Below are 14,415 nucleotides of genomic sequence, written 5' to 3' on the forward strand. Positions count from 1 at the left end.
TGAGAAATAAGTTGAGTCCCCATCTGCATGAGGACTGTCAGTGAAATGTTTTTTTCTTCTGTAATGAGCAAAAGATATTAAACAACGTTGTTATGTGTCATTCCACATGTGTTTATTGATGCAAAGTTAATTGCAAAGTGCTCAATTTCTTATTTGCGAAATAGGGTGCTTTTACTTGCTTGGGCCTCAAACTGTTTTGGTATTTAGATAAAAGACGTAGGTTTAGAGGAGAACTGCTAACCCACTCACACACATCTGATATTGATTGTAAAGAGCCCGAATTAGATGATGTATTTTTATAAGACAAGAATGTTGGAAACTACTGGTTGAATTAGTACTAGTGGATTTTATAAGATAGCTGCTGTCAGATGAATGTAAAGAATACAGTAGTTCCCTGTGAAATGTGTAGTGGAGCAGAGTGCATGTTTTTATATGTAAAATATTCTGCCTAATAACTCGTCGCTCTAACAGCTGTCAGGTAAATGTCCTTGGGTGCAAGTCCAGGTTCTCAGTGTAGTGCAGTAAATGGTGCAGGCAGAGTCGAGATTTAAATATTAAAGTACAAATACCTCAAACTGTACTCTGGGCACAGGCCTTGAGCGAATGTACTAAGTTACTTTCCACCACTGACTGTAACTGTAACCATCACTTCTGAGTTACAAATACTACAACTATCATTACTATTACTATCATTACTTTTACTATTAATACTATTTCTATTACTTCAATTACTGTTACTACTATTACTATTACTTGGTCCAAACTGAACCATCTGCTGACTAAGTAAATGTAGACGTGGAAAGTAACTAAGCCTCCAAGTACTGCATTAAGTACATTGTGGAGGTACTTGTACTCCACTACATTGGAAGTATTGGACGTTTTATTGCACTACATCTGACAGCATTATCCTACTATTACTCTGCAGGTTCACATTTTACAAACAATTACAAAAAATCAAAAAATAGATTACACGACAAACAACATGTGAAGTATTTAAATGATCTCCACTGGCCTGAATCACCTACAGCATTAAACTGGCAAATGTTTACATCTGCACAGTGACTACTTTTAATACTTATAAATACTTCTGTACTTTTTACTGCTGAACATTTATATATAGATAAAGATGTGGAAAGAGGTCTACAATAAGTACAATAGAAGATATCAACTACCACTGCCACTGCTACTACTTTTGGACCACCAATAAACACACAAACATTTCCATTTGACCCTCAATAGTACTTTATGTGTCAGTGAATAAAACAGTGATTGTGGTTGTAATGTATCCTTTTACTACAGGTGGTGGTATTGTTTACTGAATGACATTTAAACTGAGCTTCAGAAGTTTCCTTCTTCCTTCTTCTTTTGTTGGTGCAATTAACTATGTATTTATATGTCTGTGTGCTGGTGTGACTGGTTTCATTTCATCCCTGAGCTTTTTATTTCCTGTGATTTTCTTTTTAGAGTGAGATTATGTTTCTGTTTACTTGTTGTTTTTTATATTTGTAGTAATCTGCTAATATTCTGCATCAGATTGTAGAAACCTCACACATCCTGATATTAACAACAACTTGTACTTGTCATGTGATGTAACTTCTAAACAGACTGATATATTTCATACACATTGCTGTAACAGAAGCCTCTTTGTTGAATTTCTTCTGTCAAGAGTTCAGAGAGTTTTCCTGTCTCATCTGCATTCAGACAGCACACAGCCAGGGGCGGGAGCTAGAGGGGTGGGCATGGCTGGTAGCACTAGAGTACCTGTGAGTTTCCTGTAAGACACTCACCAATACACAAAATAAAAGATCTTGAGTCAAGCAATTAGTCCTTGGAAGGTTTTGTTGTTTTTGATCTTGCAGCAAGAGGAGAGCAGTTCTGTGATGAAAAAGAAAATGCTCAGAGTGGGGCAGTCCCACACTGGGTTTTATACATCTTTAGAAGCATTAGAAGCATTCCTCCAATTTTGTTATCACCTAACAGCGTCACAGTGAAATGTGTATTTGCCCAACAGGCCCTCCCTGAACTGTGAGCAGAAGGTCAGGCCTTTCAATAAGTCACCTGTTGCATTTATTACTTATTACTTTCGAGCAGAAACACATTTATTACTTTGTCTTTCTGGCCAGGACAAATGTTCCATACAGTACTTTTTATTCACTTTGCTAACTCTTAGTTGTGAATGGCAATTTGCAGTCAGAAACACAGGCGGATTGACTGAGATGTAGTTCACTTGAAGCTGCTTTATTTTATGGATGTTAACACAGTCAAATAATCAGATATACACTCAGGTCTGCCTACACATATATTTCAACAGCTATTAAAAAACCGTCACACCTGACATTTAGAACAAGAGCAGTTCCTCTGCAGTTAACTTTGGTTTCGCATGCGCCGCCTGGTATTACTAACTGCTGAATGTTAGACCCATAGAGATAGAGAGTGAATAACTGTGTATGTTACACTTCATTATAACAATTAACTTAATGAAGAGAAGATGAGCGAACACTAAACTTTCAAAAGTGAGGGCCGAGGTTGTCCCAAATGTGGAGTTCAGTGTGCGCGGCCATCTTCTCTTGATTGTAGCTCCACCAGCTGCCCAGTAATGTTGAGGTTTGATTGAACAACAGTGTGAAAGGCTGTCACACACACATATTTACTGTTCTATCACAGAAATGCTTTATTAGTACACATGAACAGTATTTCCCAAGGCCTGCTTTGTTATAGCTGGTCTTCTTGTGGTGCGTTCAGGTGTTGTAGTATGAAATTAGTCCACAACTTAATATATTATATATATATTTTGGCCTTTTAAAGTCTCTACGCTACCCTCTTTGTCACCCATGGATATTTTTATAGGACAGCCCCCGAGTATCATCCCCCTGACAAATGTGGAAATAAAAAAAAAACATTTAGTTCATTTAGTTTAAGTTTTTAGTTTAATTATAATATTTTTAAACAACATTTAAGTGTCAACACCAACATTACCAAACTCAATTTCATTGTTCTTTACAAGCCGAGAGACGCTTCATGTTGAACAAGTTGATCTGTGTAAACTCACCTGAGTCTCACCAGGTTCCACAACGCCACAGCTCCCAGCTCCTCCAACCCCAGCAGATAAAGACTGGTTTAGAACTCCTACCTACAACGTACAAACCTTTTGCACTATTTATATTTAATTTCCACTTTAGTAGTTTAGTAGTTTTAGTTTAGTTTTAGTTTTTTAGTTTTTTAGTCAAGTTTCACTTTCTGCTCATATTTTGACCCATGTCCTACTTAAACAACAAATAGTGTATATACTTTAATTTATAGTTTTTATATCTTCTAATATTAATAATATTAGCATATTTTTACAGTGATATTTTTTGTTTTCTGTTTTTGCGCTGCTTTACTCTATTGCTGCTGTGTCAACCTGAATTTCTCCTTAGGGGGATAAATAAAGGAATTATCTTATCTTCCTGGACATAGAGAGGGGAGGAGCTGCCATAACACCAGGTAAAGGTGAAAGTGTTCAGTTGGTTCAGTCTCCATTTTGAGTCAACAGAGCAGAAGGAGGGAAACTGAAGGCTGAGGCAGGGTGAGTGTTAATGCAACATTATTATTATTTTACTGTCAAAGTCTCTGAGTCAGTTTTCTTCCTGTGGACTGTAGAGGATAGAAATGTAAGAATGTGTAGTATCTGAAGGCTTATCTTAAAGCTTATAAAGTTAAAATACATTTTGGTATAAGTTGAAATGATATTTTGTTACCATATGTAGTGTTAGTAAGTCATGAGGTTCAACGTCCTAATTCTTACTAGGCAGTGTTTAGGTTAGGGCCTCTCAATGACCTCTGACCTCTGCCTTGAAAACCCCATCTCCCCCTTATTTCAGTACATCTGATAGCTAATCCAGATGTTTCTTTCCATTTTTGGAGTAAACAACAGGTCTATATAAACCTATGTTCGATGCAAAAATAGACAGAGTTGTTCATTTGGCTGGATGCTCTCCAAGCTCCGCGGTGCTTGTATTGATGCTGAACTTTTTGTAATAAACCTTTAAATACAATCAAGACGGTGTCAGCGGACTCTCTTCAACACATCTTCACATCATTGCTACTCAATATACAACAAATGAACTCAACAGTTTGATTCATCTGTGGATACAAAGTTGTGATTGACTGAATAATACAGATTAAAGCTACTGTAACCCAAGAAAACAAGTACAGGGTTAAAGAAAGTGACCAGGGGTGGAGTTCTATATTATACTGTATACTCTATATACTATACAGAGTACTGTTGTGTGTGTGTGTGTGTGTGTGTGTGTGTGTGTGTGTGTGTGTGTGTGTGTGTTACTTTCTTGTTCTCTCAACCTTGCATGTGACAAACAGACAAACCTGTTTTTCCTGATTCTTCTGTTTTGAGTCAGTGTTAATATTTATCTCTCAGACTGACTGAAGTCCAGAAGATGAGTGCTTGTGTGGAGGAAGAGGAGGACAGAGCAGAGTCTCCAGTGTCCAGCTGTCTGTCTATGAAGAGTGATCGGTCCAAAGATGATAATCCATTCTTCAGTAATGAACCTGGACCCTCAGACACAAAGTAAGAAACTGTTTTTACTGTAAACTGACCTGATGGAAGATGATTCATTGAGCATGAAAACAAAATAGATTTATTTTCATGATGCAGAACTATTAGTGCAGACACTGTTTCAAACTAAAATGTATTTTATTTTATTTCTTTAGCAAAACACTTCAGAACCTCAGTTTCAGAGTTCATATTTCATATATAATATAATAATATTCATATATTTTGCTCTAATGTTGAAGTCGCTGTTAATATTTGTAACTATTATCTAAAATAATCTGTTTCTAATGTGTAATTAAATATATTGTTTCTAAAGATGAAGAAACAAACATCCATTTATTTATGTAAAAGTTATCTGCAGATTTAAAAACAGGGACAGAAAATGTCAAATGTAGATTTGGAGACTTCTTTTTTAAGAATATTTGAACTGGATATATTCCTTCATTTGATAGTTGACAATATAGAGTGACAGGAAACATCAAAGGAAGGAAAAACAAACAAATAAACAGTTTGTAGTTGAACCTGTGACACCACTGTTACGTGCTATGTGTCTTACAGTAAACTGCTGGTCTATCATAATTATTTAGAGCACTTCTAACCTCAGTTTAAACTAACACAAGCTAATCTGCCCAAAGTGACTGTAGAACAGTGAAGGACATAATCAGCTCTCTTTAATGGAAGGCTTTTATTGTGAAGCAGCTGCAGGAAGTGTTGAGTTTGTATTAATAACAAACTACAGGCAGATCAATAAATGTTTAATAAGACAGACAGATAGGAAAAGCACTCAGTGTTTATGAAAGCAGGAGAGTTGAAATAAAAGGAATCATTTTCATTACAGACTGAATGCTGAATTCAAACAGAAAAGTTAACAACACTTTTAATGTTCTCTGTGACCATCTGAGCTTCCAGACAGTGTCGGACAAATCTCAGTATTTTTCATCAACAATCAACAAATCATTTTAGTAATAAAGAAATGTCTTCACAGAGAGAGGAAGAGGAGTCATGTTTCTGTGGAGGAGCAGCTGTCCTGCTGTGTTTTGTGTCAGGACGTCCTGAAGGATCCAGTCTCTACCAGCTGTGGACACTGGTTCTGCAGACAGTGCATCACCTCATACTGGGACCAGTCTGCTTCATCAGGAGACTCCTCCTGTCCCCAGTGTGGAGAAAGATCCAGAACAAGAGCTGGACTGCAGACAGCCAGTCAGACCAGCACTGTACAAAAGTAAGACTGTATCTTCAAAATCTAATCTGCTACATTTAGTTTATTAAGAGACTTACAATAAGTTCAACTCCAAATATTGCATGAATCATGTAACTTCATCAACTTCATCAAATAAGCTGAACATCTAAAAGTGCTACATTTAGTTTTTAGAGTTTTCAGGCTGAATGTAGGATGAACCTATACCATTGGCAGCATGGTGGCCAAGTACCAGTGACTTGAATTTCTTTTTTTTTAAAAACAGGTCTTCATGACATGAACATTTTTCTGTATTATTTGATCGTGGATCAATTTTAAATATTACGGGAGGATGAAACAGCTACAGATGAAAGATGTTCAGATGAAGACCTGCTGAGGCTCAGCCTGTCAATTAAACACGTACACTTACACACAGTCAGAGGCTGACAGAAAAACTCTCCAAAAGTGGACATTAGAAGCTTTACATTTCTATATATTCTTATATTAATTGTTGTATCTGTAATGAAAATGATCAACAGTTTCATTGTTGGACACAAATTGAACGACAACACAGACTTAGAAACACAAAGTATACGTAAATCAGACACAAAAACAAACCCACAATGAAAGAGATAAATTCAGGTACCTCAGAACAGACTGTTAGATTTTTAGTTTTGTCTTGTTTTATCTTTTTTAGTGAGTGGTGGTCTGCAGGAGGTTTTAGATAAACATAAGATCAGTCTAAAGACGAGATGTAAACATGTGACTGAAGGAACTGATGAAACAGGAAGTGGAACCCTCCTCAACAGGATCTACACTGAGCTCTACATCACAGAGGGACAGAGTGAAGAGGTTAATAAACATGAGGTGAGGCAGCTTGAGACAGCTTCCAAGATGGAGACCCTCCATGAAACTCCAATCAAGTGCTACGAGATTTTTAAAGCCTTACCTGACCAACAGAGACACATCAGAGTGGTTCTGACGAACGGCGTCGCTGGCGTTGGAAAAACCTTCTCAGTGCAGAAGTTCACTCTGGACTGGGCAGAGGGCTTGGAGAACCAAGATGTCAGTCTGGTGGTTCTGCTTTCGTTCAGGGAGCTGAACCTGATCAAAGATGAGCAGTACAGTCTTCTCACACTGCTCCATGTTTTCCATCCAACATTACAGAAGGTCACAGCAGAGCAGCTCGCTGTCTGTAAACTTTTGTTCATCTTTGACGGCCTGGATGAAAGCAGACTTTCACTGGATTTCCACAACAATGAGGTTGTGTCTGACGTCACACAGAAGTCTTCAGTCAACGTGCTGTTGACAAACCTCATCAAGGGAATCTGCTTCCCTCGGCTCTCATCTGGATAACTTCCAGACCTGCAGCAGCCAATCAGATCCCTCCTAAATGTGTTGACAGAGTAACAGAGGTACGTGGCTTCACTGACGCCCAGAAGGAGGAGTACTTCAGGAGGAGAGTCAGTGATGAAGATCTGTCCAGCAGAATCATCTCACACATCAAGACCTCCAGGAGTCTCCACATCATGTGTCTAATCCCAGTCTTCTGCTGGATCTCTGCTACAGTTCTGGACCACATGTTGACTACAGACCAGAGAGGAGAGCTGCCCAAGACCCTGACTGACATGTACTCACACTTCCTGCTGGTTCAGACAAAGAGGAAGAAGCAGAAGTATGATGTGGGACATGAGAAGAAGTCCACAGGAGCTGATGGAGGCTGACAGGGAAGTTCTTCTGAAGCTGGGGAGGCTGGCGTTTGAACAGCTGGAGAAAGGGAAACATCATTTTCTACCAAGAAGACCTGGAGCAGTGTGGTCTTGATGTCACAGAGGCCTCGGTGTACTCAGGAGTTTGTACAGAGATCTTCAAAAGAGAGAGTGTGATCTTCCAGAAAACAGTCTACTGCTTTGTTCATCTGAGCATTCAGGAGTTTCTGGCTGCAGTCTACATGTTCCACTGTTACACCAACAAGAACACCAAAGTACTGAAGGACTTCCTGGGTCAAAAACATGTTAATTCAACCCTGGATGTGTTTCTGATGAGAACCATGGAGAAATCCCTCAAAAGTAAAAATGGCCACCTGGACCTGTTTGTTCGCTTCCTTCATGGCCTCTCTCTGAGTCAAACCAGAGACTCTTAGGAGGCCTGCTGGGTCAGACAGACAACAGTCCAAAAGTTATCCAGAGAGCCATCAACAACCTGAAGAAGATGAACAGTGATGATATCTCTCCTGACAGAAGCATCAACATCTTCCACTGTCTGATGGAGATGAACGACCACTCAGTCCATCAGGAGATCCAAGAGTTCCTGAAGTCAGAGAACAGATCAGAGAAAAACTTTCTGTGATCCACTGCTCAGCTCTGGCCTACATGCTGCAGATGTCAGAGGAGGTTCTAGATGAGTTGGAACTGAAGAAGTACAACACATCAGTAAAGGGACGACAGAGACTGATTCCAGCTGTGAGGAACTGCAGAAAGGCTGAGTAAGTCCAGATGTGATTACATTATAAATCAATGTAAAGTTGAAGCCATCAGTATTAGAGTAAAGATTATATTGTTTAGTTCTTAATAAAGAACGTATTTTCACATGTTTTCTTTCTAACTATTTTTATTCATAAACCAGTTTACAGACGAGTCCATTCAAATACCACCAGAGAGAGAGAGAGAGGGAAAAGGAGAGAGCTTCTTTACTAATGAAGGTTCATTTGGTGTAGCAGAGCCTTTCCAGTGAGCCATGATGCACAGTAGCAGCACCCTGACTGTGTTTGACCTGAATGTAACAGAACCTTAATTAGTGTCATTGGTAACACCTGTGTTTACCCTCCTGTTTCATATCAAAATGGCTCCTGTGAAAAAGTTTATTATACTATTAATGCAATAGGAGTCATTACATTAATTTAATGGGAGATGAAAAGCAGCTAGAGCAACATAATAAGATGCATCTGGGGCTGCATTAGTGAGATTTTCACAGTATAATAACCATCTCAGAATCACAGTTTAAAGGTATACAGTATTACACAGTTATTAATTATCAGTTACAGTAATAAAAACAGAAGGATGAGTTATTTTTGTTTGTTAATTTAATAAAAAAATTTACTATATATTTTTAATAACACAAATACAACAGAATTAAATACCGTTGAGAAGCAAATGTACATAGTATGATTTCATACCACAGTATAACATGGTATTGATATACAGCTGCAACCCTAGATGGATTAAAGATGCACAAAATACACACAAGAAGCACATGACTGAGATAAATACATATGAGTGCAGTTACAACCTATAGTGATTATACAGCTCATTGAACATCCTGTTAAAATAAAGTTTAACAATCACAAATCACAGCACTTGTGGACAGGAGGAGCTCAAGTTTCAAACCACAGCCCTTGTGATCAATGACTGACCAGCTGAGCTACAGTCGCTCATGTTAATGTGCTTTGCCCAAAGTATATCTTTATAATAAAATGTCAGATTTTATTATACTTAAATTCATATTCTGTCATCACAGGCTTTGCTCATGTGGACTCTCAGAGACTCACTGTGAAGTTGTGGCCTCAGCTCTGAAGTCCAACCCCTCCCATCTGAGAGATCTGGACCTGAGTTTCAACAAGCTGCAGGATTCAGGAGTGAAGCTGTTGTGTGCTGGACTGGAGAGTAAAAACTGTAGACTGGAGACTCTGAGGTCAGTTCATGTATTTTGCTTTTGTACAGTGTATATCTACAGTTTGACTCCTAATTTACTCTGTACTGGATTCATGTTGGTAAGAAAACTGGAGGATTAATTCTACAATATGTTGCAAAATTTAATCAGCATTCATAGTCTTTGAAGCAACGTAACATATTTGTGATCGGCCCGGTGCAAATATTGTTCCTGCCCCCCCCATCCCCTGCCCCAAAAAGTATAAACATATACACATATAGACACACACCAACTCCACACTATTATAAACCTGCAGCCTGTGATCAGAACCACAGACAGCAGACCAAGTGTCAAATCTATCAACGCAAATCTAACAGCTCAAACCACCACAGCCGGCTGTCTCCGACTGTCAAACAACTGAAATAGTTTTAGCCAGCCTACAGTAACATTTCAACACAAAGTAGTTTATTATCAATAACCACAGAACAAATGTCACAGCAACTCATTATAGGCCTACAATGAATTAATGGATGACGCCATCTGATCACACAATTACTTAATAAACAATTAATTAATCATCATTTATCATCAATGGCACAGTAGCCAAATGTTTTCACAGACACAGATTACAGTCAGTGTGCATTTTCTAACATTTGAGAGGTAATTTAAATCCCTGATCCCACTCCATAACAAACAGACACAGAAAAGATCTGTGGCTTCAGGCAATTGGCAAACAAGATACAAATGTGTTAGCTGTTAAAAAGGGTGTAACATTTTCTATTTACTGGAATTGTTATTTTTTTTCTTATAGTCTTATTTATTTGATATTGGCCAAATCAAAACATCACATCTTAGTATTTTTTAAACAATGACATGTGATTTTTATGAATTAGAAGAAACAAAATTAAAGTAACAAAATGTCATATTTGATCGTTATTACAGACCTGACTGAAATCAGCAGCATGTTATTGATCAGTGTTGACATGAATAGGTGTATGAAGGTTGTGTTGACATTTGGATGATGTCTGTAGAAGGATGACATTATGATGATCCACAGTACGTCAGGCTGAAGGACACCACCAGGTAGACATACCTGGACACTCTTCTTCTTTTTGTGCAATAACTTATTCCACCACTTAAGTGCAATAATTTAATTTAACTGCTAATTTCTGCTAATGTAATTTATCCGCTGTACAATAACACAATGCCATATACAGTCCTATATATATTTATCTATATTTATCCTCTATACAGTTCTCTACATTTATTTTAATTTTCTTTTATTTTTTACTTGAATTTTATTTTATTTTTATTCTTATCTCTACTTTCTATATTTAGCTTAGAGTTTATTGTTTATCTTATATTGTATTTTCTTGTGTGTAAGTGTTTGTAAGCTGCTGGAAATTCAATTTCCTTGAGGGAGTCATCCCAAAGGGATCAATAAAGTGAAGTCTAAGTCTAAGTCTAAGTCTCTAATAACACAATGATAAAGTCACTCTACTAATTTTAGAGAAAAACTCATTGATTGGGACACATCTAAAAATTTGTTTTGATCTTCATTTATTCTTTATTTAGATTGAGTCGTTGCAGTTTGTCAGAGATCAGCTGTGATTATCTGGTCTCAGCTCTGAAGTCCAACCCCTCCCATCTGAGAGAGCTGAGGCTGAGTCACAACAATCTGCAGGATTCAGGAGTGAAGCTGCTGTGTGGTTTTCTGGAGAGTCCACACTGTAGACTGGAGACTCTGAGGTCAGACACCATTTTTTCCTTCTGTGCTGAGATTAATATGATGTGAAAGTTGTGGTGACAGTAAAGTGCAGACATAAGGCTGATATTATACTGATCCACACTGAGTATCTTAATGCTAAAGTCTGTTTTCTTCTTCAAGCATCAATTCTTTCCAAACATGAGATTTTGTACTCTTCCATTGAAATACACAACTATCTTGCCATTCTTTGTCTGTTATTGTCAGGTCTCCTTCCTTCTCCCATCTATCCTTTATATATTTTGTTGAATGAGCTTTTAGATTGTGGAGGCTCTTATACAGTTGAGAGATTACCCCTCTTTTAATATCTGACTTATATGCATTTATGAGAAGTTGCATAAAGGTTTTACTGGCTTCTCTGGAATTTTTCTTTTTGATTATAGTAATTTATTAATCGGAGATATTTTTAGAAATCCTGTTTTTCCAATGAAAAATGATCTCTTAATGTTTGAAAACACATAGTTTCATCTTTTTCATCTTTCTGCACTCATTCATGTTCCATTAATGCATGTTACTAACTTCACTTCTTCCCCGGAGTTCTTGTGCTTCTCGTCTTGCAGGTTCTTATCGATCCTGGTGGAGCCTCCTGCCATGGTCCTGCTAGATTGCCATTGCCAATACTGTTGTTGCTGTGCACCTGTCTGTCTGTCTGTCTCTCGCTCTCTCTCTCTCTCTCTGTCTCTCTCTCTCTCTGTCTCTCACCCCAACTGGTCGAGACAGACGACCACCCACCTAGGAGCTGAAGGATCTGTCCTAGGTTTCTGCCTTTTAACAGGCAGTTTTTCCTTGCCCTTGTCTCCAAGGTCTTGCTCATGGTGGTACTGTTGGGTCTCTAAATAATGTTACAAAGAGTTTGGTCTAGACCTGCTCTATTTGAAAAGTGTCCTGAGATAACTTCTGTTATGAATTGGTGCTATACAAATAAAATTGAATTGAATTGAAATCTTTCTGTATAATGCTGCATAGAGATATTATACCTTTCTTTATCCAAACATTGAATCTATCATTGAGTTTATTTAGTATGAGATCTGAATCATATGCACACCAACTCAGGATTTTAATATCTTCTTTCAATGTATGTTCTTTTATCACTGCTCTCCGAACCCCGAGAGCTGATGCTCTCATCTGTGCTGAGATATAATAATGTTTCTGTGATGGTAAACCCCAGCCTCCTCTTTCTTTCAGTAGCTGTAATGTTTTATATCGTACTCGAGGTCTTTTTCCTGCCATATAAATCTCAATATCATTAAACACTGAATGATTTCAAGCAGGAACATTGTCTTCTAAACTTAAATAATTTATTCTTTATTCAGATTGAGTCGTTGCAGTTTGTCAAAGATCAGCTGTGATTATCTGGTCTCAGCTCTGAAGTCCAACCCCTCCCATCTGAGAGATCTGAGGCTGAATCACAACGAACTGCTGGATTCAGGAGTGAAGCTGCTGTGTGGTTTTCTGGAGAGTCCACACTGTAGACTGGAGACTGTGAGGTCAGACACCATATTTTCCTTCTGTGCTGAGATTAATATGATGTGAAAGTTGTGGTGACAGTAAAGTGCAGACATAAGGCTGATATTATACTGATCCACACTGAGTATCTTAATGCTAAAGTCTGTTTTCTTCTTCAAGCATCAATTCTTTCCAAGCATGAGATTTTGTACTCTTCCATTGAAATACACAAATATCTTCCCATTCTTTGTCTGTTATTGTCAGGTCTCCTTCCTTCTCCCATCTATCTTTTATATATTTTGTTGAATGACCTTTTAGATTGTGGAGACTCCTTTACATTTGAGAGATGACCCCTCTTTTAATATCTGAATTATATACATTCATGAGAAGTTGCATAAAGGGTTTACTGGCTTCTCTGGTATTTTTCTTTTTATTATTATTATTTTTTAATTGGAGATACCTTTAGAAAACACATAATTTCATCTTTCTGTATAATGCTGTATAGAGATATTATACCTTTCTTTATCCAAACATTGAATCTATCATTGAGTTTATTTAGTGTGAGGTCTGAATCATATGCACACCAACTCCGGATTTTTAATATCTTCTTTCAATTTATGTTTTTTTATCACTGCTCTCCGAACCCCGAGAGCTGATGCCATTGCCTTCAATTACATCATTTATTGATTATTGAAAAACTGAATGATTTCAAGCAGGAACATTGTCTTCTAAACTTACATCTTTTATTCTTTATTCAGATTGAGTCATTGCAGTCTGTCAGAAATCAGCTGTGATTATCTGGTCTCAGCTCTGAAGTCCAACCCTCCCATCTGAGAGAGCTGAGGCTGAGTAACAACAACAATCTGCAGGATTCAGGAGTGAAGCTGCTGTGTGGTTTTCTGGAGAGTCCACACTGTAGACTGGAGACTCTGAGGTCAGACACCATTTATTCCTTCTGTGCTGAGATTAATATGATGTGAAAGTTGTGCTGACAGTAAAGTGCAGACATAAGGCTGATATTATACTGATCCACACTGAGTATCTTAATGCTAAAGTCTGTTTTCTTCTTCAGTGGTTTAGTCCATTGACTGTGGCAGAGCAAGGTTGAGCTCCACATTTAAAACCTGAATATAACAAGAAAAATCCATGATCTAAAATCTTTACTTATATTCGTTTCAATATAATTAATACTAAAAAATACACAAATACATTAAATAAACAAATAATCTCTGCTCCATCTACATATCAGACAATAACAAATATATTCAGTATTTTCTTTTTCCAACATTTTTATGAAGCTATTTGATGTTTATACTGACTGAATAGTTTAAACTTTTTTTATGACTCCACTATTCCTAAAATAATTATTGTAGATGTCTTTTGTTCACATTTTCTAAACTTGTACATTTTAAACCTTCTTCAGCTCAGATTATTGAAAAAACTGAATGATTTCAAGCAGGAACATTGTCTTCTAAACTTACATCTTTTATTCTTTATTCAGATTGTTCGGCTGCAGTTTGTCAGAGATCAGCTGTGATTATCTGGTCTCAGCTCTGAAGTCCAACCCCTCCCATCTGAGAGAGCTGGATCTGAGAGACAACAAGCTGCAGGATTCAGGGAGTGAAGCTGCTGTCTGATCTTGTGGAGAGTCCACACTGTAGACTGGAGACTCTGAGGTCAGTACAGGGTTGGAGTCAGTCCATGCTGGTTTCAGCAGAATTGTACTAAACACAGTTAGTATCAAAGCAAAGATCCAGTATTTGCTGCTTTCCTCAGTGAAGCTGTGAGAGGAGGATGGTGACAGACTTCAGGGTTGGACAGAAAGACAGA

At 37.7% G+C, this 14,415-nt stretch overlaps 2 protein-coding genes across 2 annotated transcripts; both read left to right on the plus strand.

The window, feature by feature from the left end:
• Nucleotides 1-3,525: 3,525 nt before the first annotated feature.
• LOC127360817 (NLR family CARD domain-containing protein 3-like) lies at nucleotides 3,526-7,409 on the plus strand. The gene is made up of 4 exons (XM_051395257.1): nucleotides 3,526-3,565; nucleotides 4,415-4,564; nucleotides 5,535-5,771; nucleotides 6,428-7,409. Exons 2-4 carry the CDS (start codon nucleotides 4,434-4,436, stop codon nucleotides 7,080-7,082), a joined length of 1,023 nt encoding a protein of 340 aa, XP_051251217.1. The 5' UTR covers nucleotides 3,526-3,565; nucleotides 4,415-4,433; the 3' UTR covers nucleotides 7,083-7,409.
• Nucleotides 7,410-8,066: 657 nt separating this feature from the next.
• Nucleotides 8,067-14,203, plus strand: LOC127360818 (ribonuclease inhibitor-like). The gene is made up of 6 exons (XM_051395258.1): nucleotides 8,067-8,211; nucleotides 9,243-9,416; nucleotides 10,950-11,123; nucleotides 12,453-12,626; nucleotides 13,344-13,519; nucleotides 14,087-14,203. Exons 1-5 carry the CDS (start codon nucleotides 8,099-8,101, stop codon nucleotides 13,417-13,419), a joined length of 711 nt encoding a protein of 236 aa, XP_051251218.1. The 5' UTR covers nucleotides 8,067-8,098; the 3' UTR covers nucleotides 13,420-13,519; nucleotides 14,087-14,203.
• Nucleotides 14,204-14,415: the final 212 nt, after the last annotated feature.

Source organism: Dicentrarchus labrax, unplaced genomic scaffold (genome assembly GCF_905237075.1).
Source record: "Dicentrarchus labrax unplaced genomic scaffold, dlabrax2021, whole genome shotgun sequence".
NCBI lineage: Eukaryota > Metazoa > Chordata > Actinopteri > Moronidae > Dicentrarchus > Dicentrarchus labrax.

What these genes read in the sequence shown, in the direction of transcription:
- LOC127360817 (XM_051395257.1), top strand. Translation starts at nt 4,434, where the DNA reads ATGAGTGCTTGTGTGGAGGAAGAGGAGGACAGAGCAGAGTCTCCAGTG. An exon ending in CCTGGACCCTCAGACACAAA is followed by an intron (nt 4,565 to 5,534) that starts GTAAGAAACTGT and finishes ATGTCTTCACAG; the next exon opens with AGAGAGGAAGAGGAGTCATG. An exon ending in CAGACCAGCACTGTACAAAA is followed by an intron (nt 5,772 to 6,427) that starts GTAAGACTGTAT and finishes TTTTTTAGTGAG; the next exon opens with TGGTGGTCTGCAGGAGGTTT.
- LOC127360818 (XM_051395258.1), top strand. Translation starts at nt 8,099, where the DNA reads ATGCTGCAGATGTCAGAGGAGGTTCTAGATGAGTTGGAACTGAAGAAG. An exon ending in TGTAGACTGGAGACTCTGAG is followed by an intron (nt 9,417 to 10,949) that starts GTCAGTTCATGT and finishes TTCTTTATTTAG; the next exon opens with ATTGAGTCGTTGCAGTTTGT. An exon ending in TGTAGACTGGAGACTCTGAG is followed by an intron (nt 11,124 to 12,452) that starts GTCAGACACCAT and finishes TTCTTTATTCAG; the next exon opens with ATTGAGTCGTTGCAGTTTGT.